At 49.0% G+C, this 18984-nt stretch overlaps 8 protein-coding genes across 8 annotated transcripts; 3 read left to right on the top strand and 5 right to left on the bottom strand.

Annotated features, from left to right (window-relative positions):
* Positions 1 to 5: 5 nt before the first annotated feature.
* HD556DRAFT_1521308 (MCM2/3/5 family-domain-containing protein) lies at positions 6 to 2975 on the bottom strand. The gene is made up of 5 exons (XM_041309169.1): positions 2173 to 2975; positions 1505 to 2117; positions 958 to 1452; positions 460 to 902; positions 6 to 348 (listed from the first exon to the last, which is right to left on the bottom strand). The coding sequence occupies exons 1-5, from the start codon at positions 2946 to 2948 to the stop codon at positions 138 to 140; spliced, it is 2538 nt and encodes an 845-aa protein (XP_041155147.1). The 5' UTR covers positions 2949 to 2975; the 3' UTR covers positions 6 to 137.
* A 535-nt stretch (positions 2976 to 3510) lies between these two features.
* On the bottom strand, positions 3511 to 4039 carry HD556DRAFT_1407068 (uncharacterized protein). The gene is made up of 2 exons (XM_041304028.1): positions 3708 to 4039; positions 3511 to 3658 (listed from the first exon to the last, which is right to left on the bottom strand). Exons 1-2 carry the CDS (start codon positions 3855 to 3857, stop codon positions 3596 to 3598), a joined length of 213 nt encoding a protein of 70 aa, XP_041155146.1. The 5' UTR covers positions 3858 to 4039; the 3' UTR covers positions 3511 to 3595.
* A 6-nt stretch (positions 4040 to 4045) lies between these two features.
* HD556DRAFT_1407066 (pre-mRNA splicing factor) lies at positions 4046 to 6637 on the bottom strand. The gene is made up of 7 exons (XM_041304027.1): positions 6447 to 6637; positions 5599 to 6390; positions 5283 to 5546; positions 5018 to 5228; positions 4694 to 4962; positions 4589 to 4633; positions 4046 to 4539 (listed from the first exon to the last, which is right to left on the bottom strand). The coding sequence occupies exons 1-7, from the start codon at positions 6579 to 6581 to the stop codon at positions 4534 to 4536; spliced, it is 1722 nt and encodes a 573-aa protein (XP_041155145.1). The 5' UTR covers positions 6582 to 6637; the 3' UTR covers positions 4046 to 4533.
* A 171-nt stretch (positions 6638 to 6808) lies between these two features.
* Positions 6809 to 9666, top strand: HD556DRAFT_1246130 (uncharacterized protein; the record flags this gene model as incomplete). The annotated part of the gene is made up of 7 exons (XM_041298584.1): positions 6809 to 6958; positions 7007 to 7311; positions 7372 to 8310; positions 8922 to 9126; positions 9162 to 9193; positions 9244 to 9436; positions 9487 to 9666. The coding sequence occupies 7 exons, from the start codon at positions 6809 to 6811 to the stop codon at positions 9664 to 9666; spliced, it is 2004 nt and encodes a 667-aa protein (XP_041155144.1).
* Positions 9667 to 10105: 439 nt separating this feature from the next.
* Positions 10106 to 11357, bottom strand: HD556DRAFT_1312426 (putative stress-induced protein STI1; the record flags this gene model as incomplete). The annotated part of the gene is made up of 5 exons (XM_041300655.1): positions 10106 to 10133; positions 10190 to 10263; positions 10323 to 10713; positions 10770 to 11181; positions 11249 to 11357. The coding sequence occupies 5 exons, from the start codon at positions 11355 to 11357 to the stop codon at positions 10106 to 10108; spliced, it is 1014 nt and encodes a 337-aa protein (XP_041155143.1).
* A 98-nt stretch (positions 11358 to 11455) lies between these two features.
* HD556DRAFT_1530289 (nuclear matrix protein NMP200) lies at positions 11456 to 13151 on the top strand (the record flags this gene model as incomplete). The annotated part of the gene is made up of 3 exons (XM_041309449.1): positions 11456 to 11624; positions 11660 to 11954; positions 12017 to 13151. 3 exons carry the CDS (start codon positions 11456 to 11458, stop codon positions 13149 to 13151), a joined length of 1599 nt encoding a protein of 532 aa, XP_041155142.1.
* Positions 13152 to 13717: 566 nt separating this feature from the next.
* Positions 13718 to 16378, bottom strand: HD556DRAFT_1448340 (OPT oligopeptide transporter; the record flags this gene model as incomplete). Its single annotated transcript, XM_041307412.1, has 5 exons — positions 13718 to 14784; positions 14836 to 15051; positions 15102 to 15818; positions 15873 to 16015; positions 16065 to 16378. The coding sequence occupies 5 exons, from the start codon at positions 16376 to 16378 to the stop codon at positions 13718 to 13720; spliced, it is 2457 nt and encodes an 818-aa protein (XP_041155141.1).
* Positions 16379 to 17138: 760 nt separating this feature from the next.
* HD556DRAFT_1407054 (TauD-domain-containing protein) lies at positions 17139 to 18874 on the top strand. The gene is made up of 6 exons (XM_041304026.1): positions 17139 to 17649; positions 17697 to 17791; positions 17900 to 17962; positions 18012 to 18412; positions 18473 to 18585; positions 18645 to 18874. The coding sequence occupies exons 1-6, from the start codon at positions 17332 to 17334 to the stop codon at positions 18756 to 18758; spliced, it is 1104 nt and encodes a 367-aa protein (XP_041155140.1). The 5' UTR covers positions 17139 to 17331; the 3' UTR covers positions 18759 to 18874.
* Positions 18875 to 18984: the final 110 nt, after the last annotated feature.

Here is an 18984-nt window from a genome sequence, read left to right as displayed (position 1 = left end):
AGTCACTACAGTGATGGATACGGTAGAGATCATTCATATTGATGTCTCGAGTTCAGCTATTATTACAACCAGGAGAAAATGTGACACAACATAATGAGACGATAAGCAAGCGAGAACACAACCCACGATCAGGGGTATTAGACCTTGTAGACGATCCCTTCGCTAATCATGAGCTCATCTGCGTCCGACATGACCTGACATGCCGCGGTAGCCTCCGCAGTACCAAATAATGCACCCGTGGGTAGACCATCATTGACCATTTCCACAAGTTCCGCCAAGAATACCTGTTCCTCGTCTTGGAGACGTGTGGAGAAAAGGTTCGCTAGCCGCGTACGGAAAAGCTGTAGCCTATCAAAATGGAAACACATGGGACAAACATGAGTTAGAATTATACTTTTCAGATCAGGGCTCCAGTGATAAACCGGAGACGTGGGAGGGTGGCGAAAAAGAGACGCTAACCTTTCTGGAGGCACACCGCCCTCCTGTGATGACCCCGTAGCAGCCGCTGGTAACGTATCCATCGCGAGATCCTGGCTGCTGTCATTCCACAACGTGTCCTGACTACTTTGATTAATTGCAGGCTGTTTATTGGCCGGTACTTGAGGAGGCATGCTCATGCGTTCGGGGACCTCCGGTTGTTCATCCTCACCCTGATCATTTTCCTCTTCATCGGAGCTATCTTGAGAGTCATCTTCGTCCATCCCGCCAGCCGCTCCCACGCGGTTAAGCTTACGTTTCTTCTTTTTTTGCCGCTTTGCAACTTCCTTGTAAAGTGCATACCGCATGATCTCCTCCGCCGCACGAGCATCCTCGGACTCCACTTTGACAGAGAGACGTGCCTTGGCGTGAGCGGTGGACAGACGGATGAGAGTTTCTAGTGTGCGTGCTGTTAGAGGAGCTGTCTGGATATAGTCCATCAAAATGGAGCATAGGTCAAGATGCTGGGAAAAAAATTACCTTCTTCCTATTGGTTTGACCCTCATCCTCATTGCGAAGGTTGGCGTAAACGTTCACAATATGGTTAGCCGCGCCTTTCGTGAGAACCGGAGCAGGCTTGCTCTTCGAGTACTGAATGTATTTTTTGATGAAAGCTATGCTTAACACCTCCGTCTTCACCTGTTTGCCCCTCCGTGTTCGTGACTTCGCGGCCGTTAAGCCGACGTGAAGTAGGGGATCGTATTTCTCGAAGGGGCTGGACTCTATCCCACCATCCACCTCCGCTGATTGTACACCCGGTCCGTCGATGGCAAGGGGCTGTGACAGGTTGTCATGCACAGGAGTACCGTCTTCAACTCCGGGTGGCATATAACGGTGCATACGCAGTACGTGATCTGCAATTCTGCGGTCCCGTTCTTCATCAACATCATCGGTGACAATGAACAGAAGATCAAAACGCGAAAGAAGGGAATCAGGTAGTGCGATATTCTTATGAGGATCTTTATGGATATCATACTAGCAAATAATGTAGTCAGACTCCAAATTCAATAACAATGAGTTGACGCACTTGGCCATAAATTGGGTTGGCAGCGGCAACGACGCTGCACCGGGCGTTCAAACTGGTATGGATACCAGCTTTCGCGATGGTGACCGTCTGTTGTTCCATGACTTCGTGGATCGCCACGCGATCGATATCTGACATCTTGTCAAACTCGTCAATGCAAACGACACCGCGATCTGCAAGAACCATTGCGCCTGCCTCGAGCCTTCGCTCGCCGGTATCGCGATCCGTGGTAACAGCCGCTGTTAAACCGACACCAGAACTTCCCCGTCCGGTGGTAGCAATAGCGAGTGGGGCAGTACCCAACACGAAGCGAAGTAGTTGCGATTTTGCGGTGGAAGGATCGCCGACCATGAGCATGTTGATGTCGCCACGGATATGGGTGCCATTTGGTAGGTTCTTTTCTGCACCACCCAGCAGGAGTAAAAGGATAGCTTCCTTGATTTTATCGTGACCATAAATAGACGGAGCAAGAGACTGTGAAAGAAGACGGAAGATGTCGCGTCGTCGAGAAAGCTGGTTGATTTGCCGAATATCGGTATCAGTTAACGGTGTCTGTGCAATACCGCCTCCAATCTTGGAGGAAAGGAGATTGATGTTGTTTGCGAGAATTAGGGATCTGTAAGGCAATCGGAAGATGAGTGATATATTTCAAGGGGAAATGGAAAACGAACTTGAAAGCGCCACTTGAGCCACCTCCCACACTTCGATAGAAGCCAACCAGTTGGACACGATCACCAGGTTTGCATTTGTCTACCAGGTCATCATCAAGAATAATATCTGTACTACGGGGTAGCTGGCCAGCCGGAGCGCGTTCGGGCATCTCCTGGATGCTGATACGTTGATGATCTCGGAAGACACAACGACCATATTCCATCTGGAGGGGATGACCATCGTCATCCTGCTGAGGTGTGACAGTGGTGGTTGGTGGCAGATTTGATGTTGACGTAGTCGCGTCGCGGTATTCGCGAGCGTGAAAGAGTTTGGTTTCGGGGCAGTAGTGAACGGATTTGAGCATTTTTGGGCGGACGAGGGAGCAACGGGTGATGATGCCTTCTAAAGAAATCATCTTTCCAAGATGTTCTGATTTGAGGGTGCGTGGGCTGACATGATGGTCACCAAAGGAGCCACTGAAGCCGACGCGATAGTTCTTTCCCTCGAGTTCGTGTTTGTCGGTGTCATGAACTTGAGTGACGACACCGAGGAGGGCATCGTCGAATGCGGGAATAAAATCAATAGGTTGTTTGAGCAAGCCATCTGCATACTCTCTGTTATAGTCGCGGAGATCATCGATGTTGACTATTAGACGGGTTTGATCTGTACGGAGCAAGCGGGCGATGTCGTCTCTGTAATTATAAATTGGGGAATCTGAAGTGAGGAATTCCTCGAATATGCGGGTTCTATCGCGCATAAGATCATCTTGAGGAACGGGCTCGTCGAGCATCGACATGGTAGCTAGGAAAATCAGTCGTAAAAGTTGACGCGTGGAGACGGTGAATATTGACGCGACTAGGCCTGCCCTTAATAATCACGTGGACCAGGAACGCCAGAATTTGAAATGGATGGACCAACCAGGACCCACTGTATAATTTTAGAGACATATGTGCAAAAAAGTAGCCGGAGGTAGGACGGAGAGTTAAAACATTCATTGATGGCAGAGTCGTATGATACACAACCTTGTTGTGTACATTGAAACTGAAAGAAAAAACCCATAGAACCAAGACAGAAATAATGAAAGTGAAGTACGTAACAAAGCGGCAGGTAGCCTATTCATAAAAGAAAGAAAAAAGAGAACAGATGGAATACATGTTTTGAATACAAGGCAGGTGTCGCTGCACTATTGATCAAAGTATGCAAGTTAGGTAGGAAACGAGTGTGAGATTATAATGAGGACGCTGGTGTAAAACGCAAAGAGTCGAAAGGAGTAAAATCAGTCGATCATATAGTGGGCGTGCCGCCTAAATTGGTGATGTGACGCGGTCGGTGGGCGGGGCCCCAGTTTTAAGCACATAAGACGTTAATCATGACGGTGCTGCTTCAAAGAATATTTTAAACAGGTGTGAATGGTGAATGATACGAAGACTTACAGGAGGATGTTCACCAGTCAGCTCCAGAACCACCTCCACCTCCACCGAATTGATCTGTAACGGGAGCTACAGCCTGTAGGTCCATGTTATGATAAGTTATGGGACATTGAAAGGATTCTCACAGTTTCTCTAGCCTCAATTTTTAGCATCTGTTTCAGGGTGTCAGTTCGGGCGCTAAAATGAAGTACAAGTGAAAGGCTAACTGGGAGGGCAAATGAGACATGTAGGAGACAAGCGAGGATGAGAGGGATAAAACATTTTGTTGGGAACATGATTTTACCGGGGTATAAGGCTGGTTAAGGAGTGACAGGGTTAAACGAATTGCTTTTATGTGTGAGGGTATGAGAATAGGTTATGATCCACGCGGTCGACATTCTTCCGGTACCCAGGAACCTGCCTTTCTATGGCCGCCGAACTCAGGAACCAACTTTACAAAGTACGAATCTGAGATCGCGCGCGTAGCTAGACTTGCATCTTATTGCAAATGCTAATATCCCAAGTACATTAACTTTAACTGCATCTACAGCCTGCATCATCCCGGGGTCCTCCACACCTACTCATCTTCACCGACCCTAGATCATCACCCAATCCCCATAATAGCTTACTTCTAATAGGGACTCTTGATTATCCGTCCCAAGATTTCAACCAGGAAGCAGCTCGAAGCATCCCGTCGATTTAAAGAACCAGTCAAACCACGTTCCAATTGGCCAAGTGCCTGCTTCCTGCTTTTCCATCTTTTTCCATCAGTCTCGTTCCTGTCGCGCGAACAACGGTCGGTTCCTGGCAATATGGAATCACATCCCCTAGCATTTTCTACCGGTCCGATCTCCTGCCCGCACCAATCCAGTTAGTTCATCACTGCGCTCATGCACGCCCGACCGCTCAAACAAAAATACCATGTCATGTGCATGTCCATACAGAATACAATAAATGCGAGTATTGAAATGCTCAGTCCTATATCGAGCGTTATAACAGGTACATCAAAATGAAAGACGGAACATACCCATAACTTTATCAAGCCATCCCATGACGCCGTTACAACTTTAGACTGCGCACATAGTAGTTAGCACCGGTACCGAAATAAAACAAACCGTTAGACCGAACTTACCGACTCGTGTGGTAACCATTCATGTGCGATCACAACCTTCGAGTGAGCCTGTAGCCTCGATTTAATACGTCCCGTTTTCCAGTCCCAGAACACCACATTTCCCTCCCCGTCACCACTGCTTATCCACTTCCCATCTGGAGAAAACCCAACCTGGCAAGCATACCCAGCCACGGAATGTCCCGCGAACCTTTTCTTCCTGTTTTGGCGGAAATTATCCGTACTGTAGATTAGAATTTGGTTGTCTAACGATTGTGCAGCAAAGTATTTCTCTAAGTAGAATATATGTCGGATCAATGGTTAACATGTGAGAAATTCGAAACCCACTGGAAGGGTGAAGCGTTACTGCCGGCATCGAGTGCATATGAGGTTCTGCGATGTACTTTATCACGACCGGAATATCGTAATCCCAAGCACGGATGGTCTTATCGTCCGACGTCGTGACAAACCGTCGGTTCTCGTCCACAAAAGTAATAGTATTGACAGGACCCAGATGCTGGTCATACTCTTGGGTTATCTCCCCAGAATTCATGTCATACTACACGGTCGGATTCAATGGTCAATTGAGCCCGAAACACGCTGGAGAACGTACCTGAATAATCTTCTTATCCGACATACCAGCGAGGAATATGTGCTGTTTGTCCTCATCCGGATGGAAGCGCACAACGTAGGGAGTCTTGCCGTTACTGAATCGCTTAAGACACTGTCCGGTCTCAGTATCCCATAGTTTCATCTGGCGGTCATATGCACACGATAGGAACTTCCGCCCATCATTAGAGAACGTGACATCCTTAACGGCCTGTACATGGCCATGGAAAGTCCTCAGACAATTTCCATGAGTATACACGTCCCACAGCTGACGGCAATGAGTCGATTTGGGACCGAATAGGTTAAAAAGATTAGCGTACCTTTATTTTTGTGTCCATAGATCCGCTAAGAAGAAGATGGCCAGTTTCAGGGAATAATCGAATTACCGAGACGCCTTGCGTATGTCCGGTCCAAGTATGGATGCACGTCTTTGGAATAAATGTCTCTTGGGAGCCTACCTCACCGATAATATGAGGCGCTTCCGCCAGAGGTGGATGCATGTATGTTCGACCTTGATAGTCGGTCATAGATTTTCCATGGAAGACGGAAGTTTCTTGGCCATAGGCGCCAGGCTTTGGTTTCGCTTTCTTCTTGTGAACCACCGGCTCAGGTTCTTCTTCTTCCTGCGGTTGATCGCCAGTGTCTTCTTCAACACCATCCAAGAATCCAATCTCCTCTTCTCCGTCCCATGCAGCCCAGGGTCCAACATACGCGCCTTCGCCCTCGACGACATCAAGATCTCCCTTATTTTTTCTCTTTCTCTTCAATTCCTTTTTCTGAGAGTTGGTAGCTCGCAAGGTATCAATTGTTGCAAAGCCATTTTCGCGAGCCTTTTCGACCGAGCCGAGAATAGACGGTGCGTTTGGATCGATCGACGGATTGACCGAGTAGCCGAGGATGGAATGTGTCAGATGTTGGGCATTAAACGCGTGGTCTGACATGGATTGTTCTTCCACATGGCCTGCGAGTGCATTCTGGTTGATAAACCGGTTTGAATCACCGAATGGATTATCGGGACCCTGGAGCGGCAACATCATCTCGTTGTAGGGAATATTGACATTCATCTGCGTGTCTGTCGGACGGGTCACTAGCGAAGTTTGATTTAGAGGGTCCTAAGGGTATAGTGAGTGACATGGTGTATGAATGAAGTGAAGTTTGAAAGACTCACTTCAGCGAGAACATGAGGCGCAGCCTGAGACGCGAGTCTGTCCTGGTCCGTGCGCGGTTTTTTGCTGGTAGGAATTTTTGCCAGACCAAATGCATCATTTAAAGTCTCCTCGTCCGAAGAATAAGCAGCAGACATGATTGACACGTTTAATGACTCAGTCTCGGTCAGTAGTTGGTGCTTGGTCAAGGAAGGCGTGGTAAATAATTTCCAAAACGAAAGTGAGACCTTTATGTAATTTCGTGTGATTGGAGATTTTCATTTGTTTTCTAATTGATGATGCCTGCAGCCTTCTTTCCTCGAGGCTTAGCACTAAACCCCTCATTTTTTCTGACTTCTTCCTATTATCTTACTTAAGCTTTATCATGACCGAGCGCATCGTCGGCCGGCCATGGACTGCTCAAGAGGACCGTCTTCTCGCCAACGCCGTCGCAATCCATGGAGAGTCAGACAACTGGAAGGCCGTCGCCCACTGTGTCCCGGAAAGGTCCAATAAAGCCTGCAGGAAGGCAAGTGTTGATCTCATAATCCCAATTCAGTTCTCCCAATACGTTCAAAAACAGCGATGGCTTCATTCCCTATCACCGAATGTGAAGAAATCTGCTTGGACGCCAGAGGAAGACCATCTACTTTTGGAACTCTACGAAGTCTATTCAACCAAGTGGTCTGTGATCGCGAGGCATATACCCGGTCGTACTGACGACGCTTGTTCAAAACGCTATCGTGAGGCACTCGACCCTTCCCTTAGACGTGACGAATGGTCCAAGGAAGAGGACGACAGGCTCTTTGACGCGTACTCACGTTTGCCTGGGCGATGGGGCCAAGTCGGCCAGGAGTTACAGCGCAGCGGATTAGCCTGCCGTAACAGGTGCTGTTTCTCCCGCACGTATAGATAGCCCTCACGTAACTTACGTCCGCTTTTCCTTAGATGGAGGCTTCTCGAGCGAAAAAGAAACAGCCTAACCGAGCCTCAGGGTGTCGCAGTTTCAAAATTGTCACCGACCATGTCTTCAGAACCAACAAGTCCTGTGTTAACGTACCCCGATCCCACACCTTGGCCGCCTCCACCCATGCTCAATCCCAGGCAATATTGGGGTGAAAATCTATCTCAGCTTGACGGACGTCCATCCCCAGCATCTGGACAACAACATAGCCACGTAAGGTCTCACAATGACGTGGGATTGTTGGGCAGTGTAGAACCCTCAGTTTCCCATTCACAATCGATACAGCACGTTGTCAATCTTCCGCCTCCGTTTCATTATTCGTCTTCATCATTAAGTTCGGCCTTGTCTTCTCCGCACACACTTGCAACGAGGTATGAAAAAAGCACCGCGGCCCCTAGCGGCCCTTACCAAACTGGGGAAATTCACGCCGTACCGCACCCTATTACCTCCGCTCCGCCGGCCGATAATGCGTCCGCGGTTTTTGACTATGGGGTAGTCCTCGATCCATCTATTGTCAACGCCACACGAACCACGGACTATACTGTTGGACATCGCCCCGTGTATGAGGACCACGTTGCACAATATAGCGAGATCCAACGAAGCGTCGCTCCCACACCTGTACCATCTCATATACCCGTTCCCCCTCAACGTGCGTCGGAATATTATTCGCCTGCTCCTCATCATAACGAGTGTCACCATCAATTGATCCGTGATGGAGAGACTTCTCCATCACAATTATCTCGAGATTCGCGTTATCCAACCACTTCTCAGGGTCCTTCCGCTGCATTAGTCCCTACGGCACTAGGCCTACCCCACGAGGCGACTGACAGCTACTACGTGGCTCATCGTCAACAGCTTGAGCATGTTCAGCACGTTGTGATGTCATCGCCCGATTCATCATCCGTCTGCAGCGTTTCCCACGAGTATTTCCCGTCTTCATCCTCATCGGATCATTGTTCCCCCGTTTCGCCTGTCGATGGTGCATTACACCAGACACCCTGCAATCAGTACTATCCATCCCCTGAACATGTGGTGCCTGCGCACCAAGACATTAGCTCAATTTCGCGTCCCACCACAACAGCACCTGAAGCTCGTGGAGACTATTATCAACCACAGCTCAAAGGGCAATTGCAGCCTCAATTTCATCCACTGTCGAACGAACCCAAGCTTAACGGACACTGTGCTCCTATGTCTGTTATTGATACAGGCCCACCAACCGTCTCGCCTAACTTCCATCCTGCACCATCCGCTCAGTGTTCAACGTCTATCAGCCCATCTGCGTACGTGCATCTACGCACTACCAGTCCCAAGGCCATCGGATCAGGTGCCAAACGCGGCCCTCCCCAGGATACTTCGTCAGTGAACCCTGACGACCCTAATCCTCGCCCGACTGCACGACAACGTCAATCATTCGTACGGAAGCGTGCTGACATTCATGCTCCTCTGAGGCTATCTTCTGACTTGCCTGCCACAAATGAGTAGGTCATCTTCTCATGGAAGTGACGCAATTGACTAACGCGATGACATTTCTTAGCCCCTCCATAAAGCCATATGCGTGCGGTCACGAGACCTGCTGGCCGGTGGCTGCGGCGAGTTCCCTTGCTTGTTACACTACTTCGCGAGGTCTTTCAGACCACAATAAGAGTTCTCATCCAGAAGACTCTGGCGGAGAGAGACCCTACAGATGTGGCTTAGACGGTTGCGGAAAATCTTGGAAGGCACGTTATTTCGGTCCCGAAGTTCCGGGAGCTGTATTGATGACATTGTTCGGCAGAGCATTAACGGGTTGCAGTATCATTTGCAAATGTACGAACGTATGCATGTTCTCATCGCCGAGTATACTAACTATGGCCTAGATCGAAGGCCCATTTCCAACACGCTATTGTGTCGACTTTCGTCACCTCTTACATCGATGGCCTCGCTGTGCCTTATGTGGAGGCATCTCCTGGCGAAAGTGATGGTAAGACTAAGAAGCAATATTCTTGTCCGCATCAAGGCTGCCCAAATCGGTATAAGCAGCTCAGTGGACTCCGTTATCATCTAACCCATGTAAGGTTAACTTGCAATATTCTGAATCTAAGTCTAACTAAAGGTGTTAGGGTCATCCTACGGACCTTCCGGTTCAGTTGGATTTGGTACCTCCTGCCCTGAGTCGCAAATTGGCTGAGAAGATGCGGAAGGATGGTACCGGCTCACAATCCCTTGAGACGCACACGCACAATCCTGTTCCTGTTCCCGCCCCCTCGCAGAGCTGCTCTCCCGGGCATGTATCTGCATAATGTGTGGGCTCCTGACTAAAATCAGCGTGAACCGGAATCGTATCGATATTTTACTGGTCTCATAATTTTCCCAACGTATATTGGCCTTGACCATTGGTTTGGTATTGTCTTTCGTCTTGTTGAATTATTAGGTGTATCGTTATTGCTTTCATTTGCTTTTTGTCTCTTTGCGCTCTTCCTCACATCGCTCGGCTTTTTCCTATCAGCCCGCCATTCATTTGCATTGCAGATATTTACCGCGTACTTGTATAATCACTATATGTAATATTTGATGGTGATCCCACCGTCCCTAATTGTATCTATACATAGTTCGAGCTGACAACATGTACATTTGCGAGAGCGTAAAGTCATCATGAATCCATTCCGTAAGGGATCATCCGTACAAATGCTCAGCATAGGCTCGTTATTTCAAAACCTCGAACATGTTTTCCTCATTGAATCACCGTCCACCTCCAAATTGGCTGGCGCTGCGGTATACATGTGAGCTCGAATTTACATGACGGACAGGTAGAGATCGACTTACAGATTCCTCAGCTCTGGATCTGCCATAAGTTCTTCCATAGAGGGCGTGGCTCCACCAGATTGCATCCGATTCATCTAATAAAAAAATAATCGGAATGACTACTTGAAATATACAAGAGAAGGAAGACGCCTACCATGTTAGCAACGTTTGGATTCGACATAAGCCTTTCCATTCCGCCGTTGGCCATCATTTGTTGTGCCATTTGCATCATCATAGGGTTGTTCATGAGACCAGCAAGATCGGGCATACCGCCTGCCCCACCCATTCCTCCCATGTTGCCGAACATGTTCGCCATACCACCGAGTCCGCCCGCACCCGCACCCAAGCCAGCGCGCGTATCTGATGGGATGTCACCTTCAGGTACGAGTGGTGGCGGGCCATCGTCATCATCATCTTCAGAAGGAATGCGGTCCATGGCATTTTGTAAACCAGATTTCAGGTTGGCATTTGCGGGGTCAAGCTCAATTCCCTTCTTGAATGCGGCAGCGGCAGCTTTGTAGTCTCCCAAAGTGTATTGCGCGTGCCTGGCGGAGCGGTGGAATGAGATCGAATTACGTAGAAATCGATAGTAGATACGTACCCCAGACGAGAGTAGGCCTTGACGAATTTAGGATCAACTTCGATGGCTTTTTCAGAGTCGAGGATTGCAGATGCATGATCGCCTTTGCTAGCGTATGCAGCTGCTCTGTTAGAGTAGTAGACAGGATTGACAGAATCGAGCGCGATGGCTTTGGTATACGCGTCAATGGCTTCGTCATACTTCTTAACTGTCATGTGCGCATTTCCTGTTTGTTTATGTTTCTCAGCCTTGGCCTTTGTTTCTGCTGAAGGGGCAGAGGGTGTAGATGTGGATGCTGGCGAAGATACTACTTTGTCTCTTGTTTTCAAGAATACATCGAATATGGTCTGTAGCTTCGCTGGTTTAATATCCAGGCGTTGCCGCTGCTTGTCGTCCGATGGATCGACACCAAATGCCTCGCCGATGCACTGAACTACGTGAATACGCGTACTCGATGAGCTACAGAACGTAAAAGAGACGAATAAAAACATAAAACGTACTGGCGACTTCAAGACCCTCTTTGTCGTCTTGCTTGACAGTGCCGTCATCTATGGATTGGTTCAAAAAGTCGATTATGGACAGAACGAGCTGCTGCTTCTTGTCCGCCATGTTAGTGGTATCCGAAGATCTAGTGTGTCGCAAACAAGGATCAACAAACACTTCCAACTCCATGAAGACTTACTTGGTCTTCGTTCATATAGGCAGCCATGTTTTTCTGTAGTATCTCTGGCGAACCCCCTCAGGACCCGGTCATTTCGACAAAATCTGGCCAAGTTTACGAGCGTCGGTTGATTCTTAAATACATCACTGACAATGGCACCGACCCGTTGACGGGGGAGAAGCTCGAGGAGTCGGACTTGTTGACTATCAAAGCCAGTGAGTTTTTTTTTCACTGTCACCTTTTCTCGCAGCAGCATATACCGTTCCTTTTTTCTTGAATGCTGCAATCCGAAGAATTCAATTCGAACTTGCTAATCCATGCCTACCAGACCCCAAAACTGCGCCACCACGACCTGCCGCCGCAACTTCTACCCCGGCTTTGTTGCACATGCTTCAAAATGAGTGGGACGCCTTGGTATTGGAGGTGTTTGCCTTGAAGCAACAGTACAACTCCACTCGCCAGGAACTGAGTTATGCTCTATATGCACAAGATGCCGCCAGTCGCGTCATCGCGCGTCTCATAAGAGAACGTGATGCTGCCAGAGAGTACGCGCTGTCCAAGTATACTCTTTATTACATCACGCTGACGCGTCTTGTCCTTGTCCCAGAGCTCTGGCTAATGTCCAGGCAACTATGGGAATCGCTCCAGCAAGCGGTGCGGCTGAAGACGTGGAAATGGCTGAAGAAAATGGTGCTCAGGAAGGTGCCCTTCCTAAAGAGATAGTCGACCAGATCGACGAGACCCAGCAAAATCTCTCTGCTACCCGCAAAAAGCGCAAAGCTCCAGCCGGTTACACGAGTACCGCAGAGGTGAAGACGTTTGTTGCAACACACACCATCCCGTCTTTGCACTCGGCCTCTCCTGCTGGCATGACTTCTCTTGCCGTTTCCCGTCTTAACCCATCTCAGTTCCTTACGGGTGGAAATGACAAGATTGTCCAACTGTACGATAGAAGTACAGACAAGGTATTGGCCTCCCTCAAAGGTCACACGAAGAAAGTCAACCAAGTCGCTTTCCGCGAGCACGAGGGTGAATCGACTTTGGTTTTGTCTGCCGGTGCAGACAAAATCGCCAAAATTTGGGCACATGATAGCGCCTCTAACGAGTACATACCAAAAGCAACCATTCGGACGCACAAGGGAGAACTCACTGGCCTCGTTGTACATCCCACGAACTCTATTTTTGCGTTGTCTTCACTTGACAAGACATATTCACTCCATGAACTCTCCAACTTTACTCAGGTGTACCGATCAGCCCCTGGAGAAGATGCTTTCACGTCCCTTGCAATTCATCCTGACGGTGCTCTCCTTGCACTGGGTACTGCCTCATCCAAGATTCAAATATGTGATGTGCGCTCCGGTAACATAGCTGCATCCATCACACCGCCAGATGCATCGCCTTTCACCGTTAATTCACTCTCATTCTCCGAGAATGGTTACCATCTCCTCGCTCCTGACAGCCCCTCGTCCGTTGCCATCTGGGACCTGAGGAAAATGAAAACTGCACACACCATTCCGCTCGGGGAAGGGTTCAAGGTCAATAAGGTGTTGTATGATTACAGCGCACAGTATCTAGGAGTCGCGGGCAGCGAAGGCATTCGTGTGTTTGCTCACAAGTCATGGGATGAGCTGGTACGTTTCGAAGAAGCAGGGGATGTATCAGATATTGTGTTTGGAGAGCAGGGCAAGGAGATCTGGGCTACGAGCGGAAGGGAGGTCAGGATCTGGGGTTTGCCTGCTTAAATGTATGACTTTTTGTCTGTATTTCATCGTGGCCGTTGTGTTTGCCTTTGCTTAACACTGTTATTTCTTCAAGTCTTCCCAGCTTAGGGGCCTTTTCTGCAAATCAGTAAGCTGTCGCATGCTGACACCCGGTGACGGCAGGATTTTGAGAGGGCGCATGACTGGTTGAGAAATATCATTCAACAAACGAAGGCAATGTAGTAATGTATACATGTCTGACTTTCCGATATCTTTATATCTTGTACTATATATGTCAATATCGGTATACTCAAGTCCGAATGCGCTGGCTTTGGTAGCGCCAGATGAACGGTGCACCTCTATCATCAACTCCTGTGTCATGACTCATATAGTCTGATTGTGTCAATCGGTACATACAAGTGTGTTAATCCAGTCACTAAAATCCGAAACAAATAATGGTAATGCGAAAGTGATGCAACAAAGGGTAATCATGTGTAAAGGACAGTGTTGTGGTCGGTTAAAGGTATATGAAACAAGTTTGCGTAGTGAATCATGCAGTGGGGAATTTACAGATAGTAATACAAAGGCCGTCTGTCCGATGTACCATTTTATGACCAAGTCGAAGGCCCAAATGTCTCGCCAGGAGACATCACATAGAGGGGCGTGCCCATTGCATCTGCAGTGTGCTGCCAGATGGTGTTACCCCACCAGTTGAGCGTGATTCCACCTTTCGGCATTTGAAGAAGGAAGAAGATGACTAACATGCTGAGCGCGACGCCTGCGTCGAGACCAGCGGAGAGGATGTAGTTGTAACGCATCCACCACCTGAAGTGGTAGCGGCGCATACACCACTGGAATATGAAGCCGACAATTGCCCAAGACGCGAAGTTGATGCCATTGGCAGGAGGCATGGCGCCAATGCCTGCGAAGAACACCGGGATGTTGATATATCTCCAGTAAGAGAGAGGGTAACGGCGAGCGAGGTAGTAGAAGGGGATGGGGAAGAAGGCACCGACGGCAAAGAACCAGAGCAATGGGCTGTACATGGCACCTGGAGTGAACAGACGGTGAGGGCCGATGCTTCCCCACAGGAGTGAGGCACTTCCGAAGGTGGAGGTGGACGGGCAGATGAAGAACTGAGGTTGGGTAGGTGTGCAGATGTCTACGATGTTGGCGAACATCCAGTTCTGCACAAGCGTGACAACGATGCAACTGAGGAAGGCAGCGAGAACCTGTGCCGTGAACATGAGACGCGGGGGAACCTTCATATAATGACCAAGCTTCAAGTCGCCAGCAAAGCCAACTGCCTGGTTTGTACCCATGTATGCGCTCGCTTTGAATATCATGACAGCGATGGGTTTTCCAGGAAGCAAATAGGCACCAATCATCTCGAACATGACGTTCAAGGCGATCTGCTGATTGGTAATTGCTTGAAGCATGCCGACCGGAATTGCGAGGAGTGCAGCGAGGGCGAGAGCAACGCAAACAGCCCAGACAGGGAGATCCGTGGGGAAAATCTCCACAGTGATGAAGAGGAGGAGAAGCATCACGAGGCCCAGGATAACATACCACCACTGAGGAACTTCGGGGTATGCCTGCATCAGGCGCGAGTGAATATCACGCTCATCTCTGAGACTGCTCTTGAAGCGGCGAACGATGTCACGTCGGTACCACACTACGATAATACTGTCAGAATGGGGTAACACACATAACCAGAAGAACCCACAGAATGTGTGCACGACTACTGAGGAGAACGCGGCAAATGCGACACCATATGCAATAGCCATGGTTGCCGTCATGAAGACGGGCGAGTAAGCCTCGTACTGCGCGACGTTGAAAGAAGCATCGACGACCACCTGAGCAGCGTCATAGGGCAATCCAGTGTTGTCGAAGGTCAAGTAGGACGAGATTGGTAAATGTGCGGTGAACCAAGTGTTGGTAACTGCGAGACACTTTAAGTACATTACACAATGAAAGGGGGAGAGAACATACAGTAGATGATCGGCGTAATGATCCAGAAACATATCACAAGGGCAGCGGCCGTGTTGGCTTCAGACCACCAAGGTGTCACCAAGGGGTTTCCGATGTACGAGATCATGGACCAGTCGAAAGTGAGGATGCCCATCCCAAGACCAGTGGACGTGCCAAATAGCGCGTTCACGACCACGTTGTCAGGTGCAATCCAGCAGACCCAGTTGAACATGCTCAGTCCAGTCCACAAGTATCCAGGTACCCAGTACCATACGAAACTGCATCCCAATGCAATGCAAAAGAATTTCTCCCGGGAGATGTGGCGACCCTCAGGCTTGCCAAATGATTTGTGTAGAGTGTTGAACAAGGCGGAAGTAACGAGTGCACCAGGCCAAATCATGCTACTTGGCCAAACAAGGAATTTGCGAAGAAGGCCACCCATAGAGAAACCGATGAGCTGCGTTGAAAGAACAAGGCAGAGTTGATAGGAGGTGGTAAGGGTCTGATTGTAGAAGACTTTCTGTGTCGCGACAATGTCGGTGGCATAGGCACCGCTCACTACAACATTTGCCATGACAGTGATGAGTACATGTTCCTTGACGTTGAATGGTCCTGGGTTGAAGGACCAGGTGTATCCCATGGTATTGAAGCGCGTTGTGGGGAGGACTCGCTCCATACCTTTGCCAAGAGGTAGGGCGGTCAACTGAGCAATAATACCGTTGATGATAACGGAAGGGTCTAACAGTGACTTGAGCAAACGAAACCAAGAGCGATGAGAGAATGTTGACTTACAGCGCATAGAGAAAAACTGGTTAAGAGCCGAGATGAGAATGGTATAGAATATACCCAGAACCCACATGCGGAACGTATTGACGTGCATGGTGGGGTCATCAATGCTGGCCACAGCAGCACGAACTTCAGGGTAAGGTGACTCACTGTCATATGACGGTCAACAGAGCAATAGCAAAACACCATAAGACTTACTCGTCATAATCGAACGTCGAAGGCGTGGCAGTTCTCGAAGCTGTAGAGTAGCGCATATACTCAACTCGGGATTCGACATCGAAGTCCGATGCACCGCCGGAGTATTCTGACATCGTTATCTTTTTATGCTCAAGCTCATGTACCTCGGTGGTGGATGAGGTAGGAGAAGGAGGTGAAGCATAGTAGTCAAAGTTAGGGTCATTGAGATGCTCCATGAGAAAGTCCACATCCTCGGGAACATCAGGCACGGCTCTGGCGCGAAGGTTCTGAAGAGCGACAACATTCGTCGCGCTGTTGTAAGGTCTAGTCTCCATGTCGAGACTGAATGGGATGGCACTGTGAGAGAGGAAGGCAAGCACTGGCAAAGAGCACAAGGAAGGCTCAGCAAACAGGTAGTGCGAGTACGGGGGGAGAATAAATTCCTGATAATTCCAGGAGATCTGGTGGCCTTTTGAAGGCGGACGAAACGTCCACAACTTGCCGGTTATACTACTGTGGACGTGGTGACTGCATCTATTTTGGAAGCTAAAGTCATCTGTGGAAGCCTGGAAGCGCACTATACAATAAGCCTAATTAGACATGGTCCACTGCAAAACAAAAAGCTGGGAGAAGGTCCGGGTAGTGATCGGCACATGAAAACTCAATTGTTCAATGATGACTCGTTTGATAAGTAACCCACTAAATTTGAAAATCTGGAGAAAGGTGCCACTGACGTTCTCTACTGATATGATATCATGCAAAGAGTCAAACGACAAAGTGGCACTCGCGATGGATTCGTAGCCATGAGGCATTGAAACACACGGCTAGAGCTAGGAACATATCGAGTGACGTTATCTCATACTTGCCCTGGTCAAGATGCGTTTCGAGAAATGTTTATTGTCTTGTGTGAGAGCTGTTATTGTTGTTACCGAAGGAACTTGATCCATTTGGTTGACAATAAGATGTATTGCTTCCGAACTTGGCTGTTGCCAATTCAGTTATTTCCGTCACGTGATTCAGACGCGCCACCAGCCCCCATATAGCGCGTTTTGCCATATATATAAGTGGCGTGTCTTTGAATGACCTGCCCGGTGACCTGGTCATGTATCTGCAGAAAGGTCTTCCTTAGTTCCTAACACCAAAAATATAAGACATCACGCGCGGTTGATTGCGAATTTCATGCTCAGGATTGCGAATACAAGATTGCTGTTACAAAATCAAATTCCACTAGTACTCTCCTACGTGGTTCTTACCTCACTGTCACTTGTCACCGAGCCCTGCCACAAGTATGTCCGCTGTCGAAACCGTCACTGAAGTCTCGCAGGCCCTGCCAACACTTAACCTCCACGCAGGGGGCCAAGAGCAGAAGACAGAGTCATACTCCTATGCTAATTTACTTCCCCATTTCTCACCTGAGCAATATCCACCGCTCACACCATTCAAACATGAAGATCCAGGCTTCCGTGCACTCAAACACGCAGATCCCCGTGCATTCCTTAAGAATGCGACCAGCGTGGTGGAACTGACACCCAACCTGGGAACAGAGGTCCATGGTGTGAACCTTGCAACCCTTAATAGTGAGGGAAGGGACCAACTTGCGCTCGAAGTATGCCAATTTCCGTGATATGACTATTGTGGCTCATTGTCTGCAAGGTTGCGAGAAGGGGACTTATGGTTTTCAGGGGCCAGCACGAGTTTATAGATAGAGGACCTGATTCGTACCTAGAGTGGGGACGACACTTTGGAAGGTTTGTCGTGATTCTTCTTTGTCCGCTTAATTGGGCAAGTGCTCCTACTGCACCACACGTCGAATTTTCATTGGTGTTAGAACGATTATCGACTAATTTGTCATGCAGGCTGCACATTCATCCTACGTCAGGACACCCCAAGGATTATCCACAAATTCACCTTGTCTACAAGTGAGTAGTGCAAGCCGTGCATATTCATTACTCACTGACTGGGCCTCAGGGATGCAAAGTCGTCCTACAACTTTGAAAGGGAGGACAGCATCACGTCGACTGTCTGGCACTCCGATGTCTCGTACGAGCTGCAGCCCCCCGGGCTCACAACGTTCTTTCTCCTCTCGCAGCCGACGACTGGTGGGGACACATTGTTCACATCCCAGATATCGACTCTTAAGAAGCTCTCGCCCTCGTTTGTCGCCTTCCTGCGCACGCTCAGTGCAGTGCACTCAGGGGTCGAGCAGGCTCAATTCTCGCGCTCCGGCAAGCGTGGCGGCATCGTGAGACGTGAGACAGTGGAGCATGTCCACCCACTTGTGCGGCGTCACCCGGTCACTGGAGAGGAAGCATTATATGTCAACCGCCAGTTCACGACGCGTATTGTTGGCCTGAAGCGTGAGGAATCTGGTGCGTTCGGTCACTGTGAGGAGTGTCAACTGGACGCTTATAATAGATACCTGTGATCAGAGACCATTTTGAAGTTCCTTTACGATCATGTCGATAAGAGTGCAGACCTCCAAGCCCGAGTGAAATGGCAGCCTGGCACCGTCGTGCTCTGGGACAACCGTGTCACTGCGCATGTAAGTCTGACATATGGGCGTCATGCCTTGCTGGACTTACACTCACCACGATTAATTAGTCTGCCATCGTTGACTATGGAAAGTCGAATGAACGCCGTCACGGTGCACGTATCACCCCGCAGGCAGAGAGACCGATCCCTGCTCTAGAAGGTCTTGAACTCCCTAGTATTTAATGGATCGTGACATAGCATTGAATGAGAACTGGCAGTCTTGAGTGCAACCATGTATGCATTAGATCTATGATGTTGCAATATGAAGACATACTATGATGCGAGGTGGTACAAGGCGGACCCTCTTAGTGGCAGTGCTGAGGACGTTGAGACCTCGTACTGCATCCGCGGCGCGCGCCAATACTAATGCAACCTGCATTGTGCAACATCATTTCTGATCCACACACTA

This window comes from Suillus plorans (assembly GCF_016647745.1).
Source record: "Suillus plorans strain S12 chromosome Unknown HD556scaffold_74, whole genome shotgun sequence".
NCBI classification, from domain to species: domain Eukaryota; kingdom Fungi; phylum Basidiomycota; class Agaricomycetes; order Boletales; family Suillaceae; genus Suillus; species Suillus plorans.
This window is presented reverse-complemented; position numbering and strand designations above follow the sequence as displayed.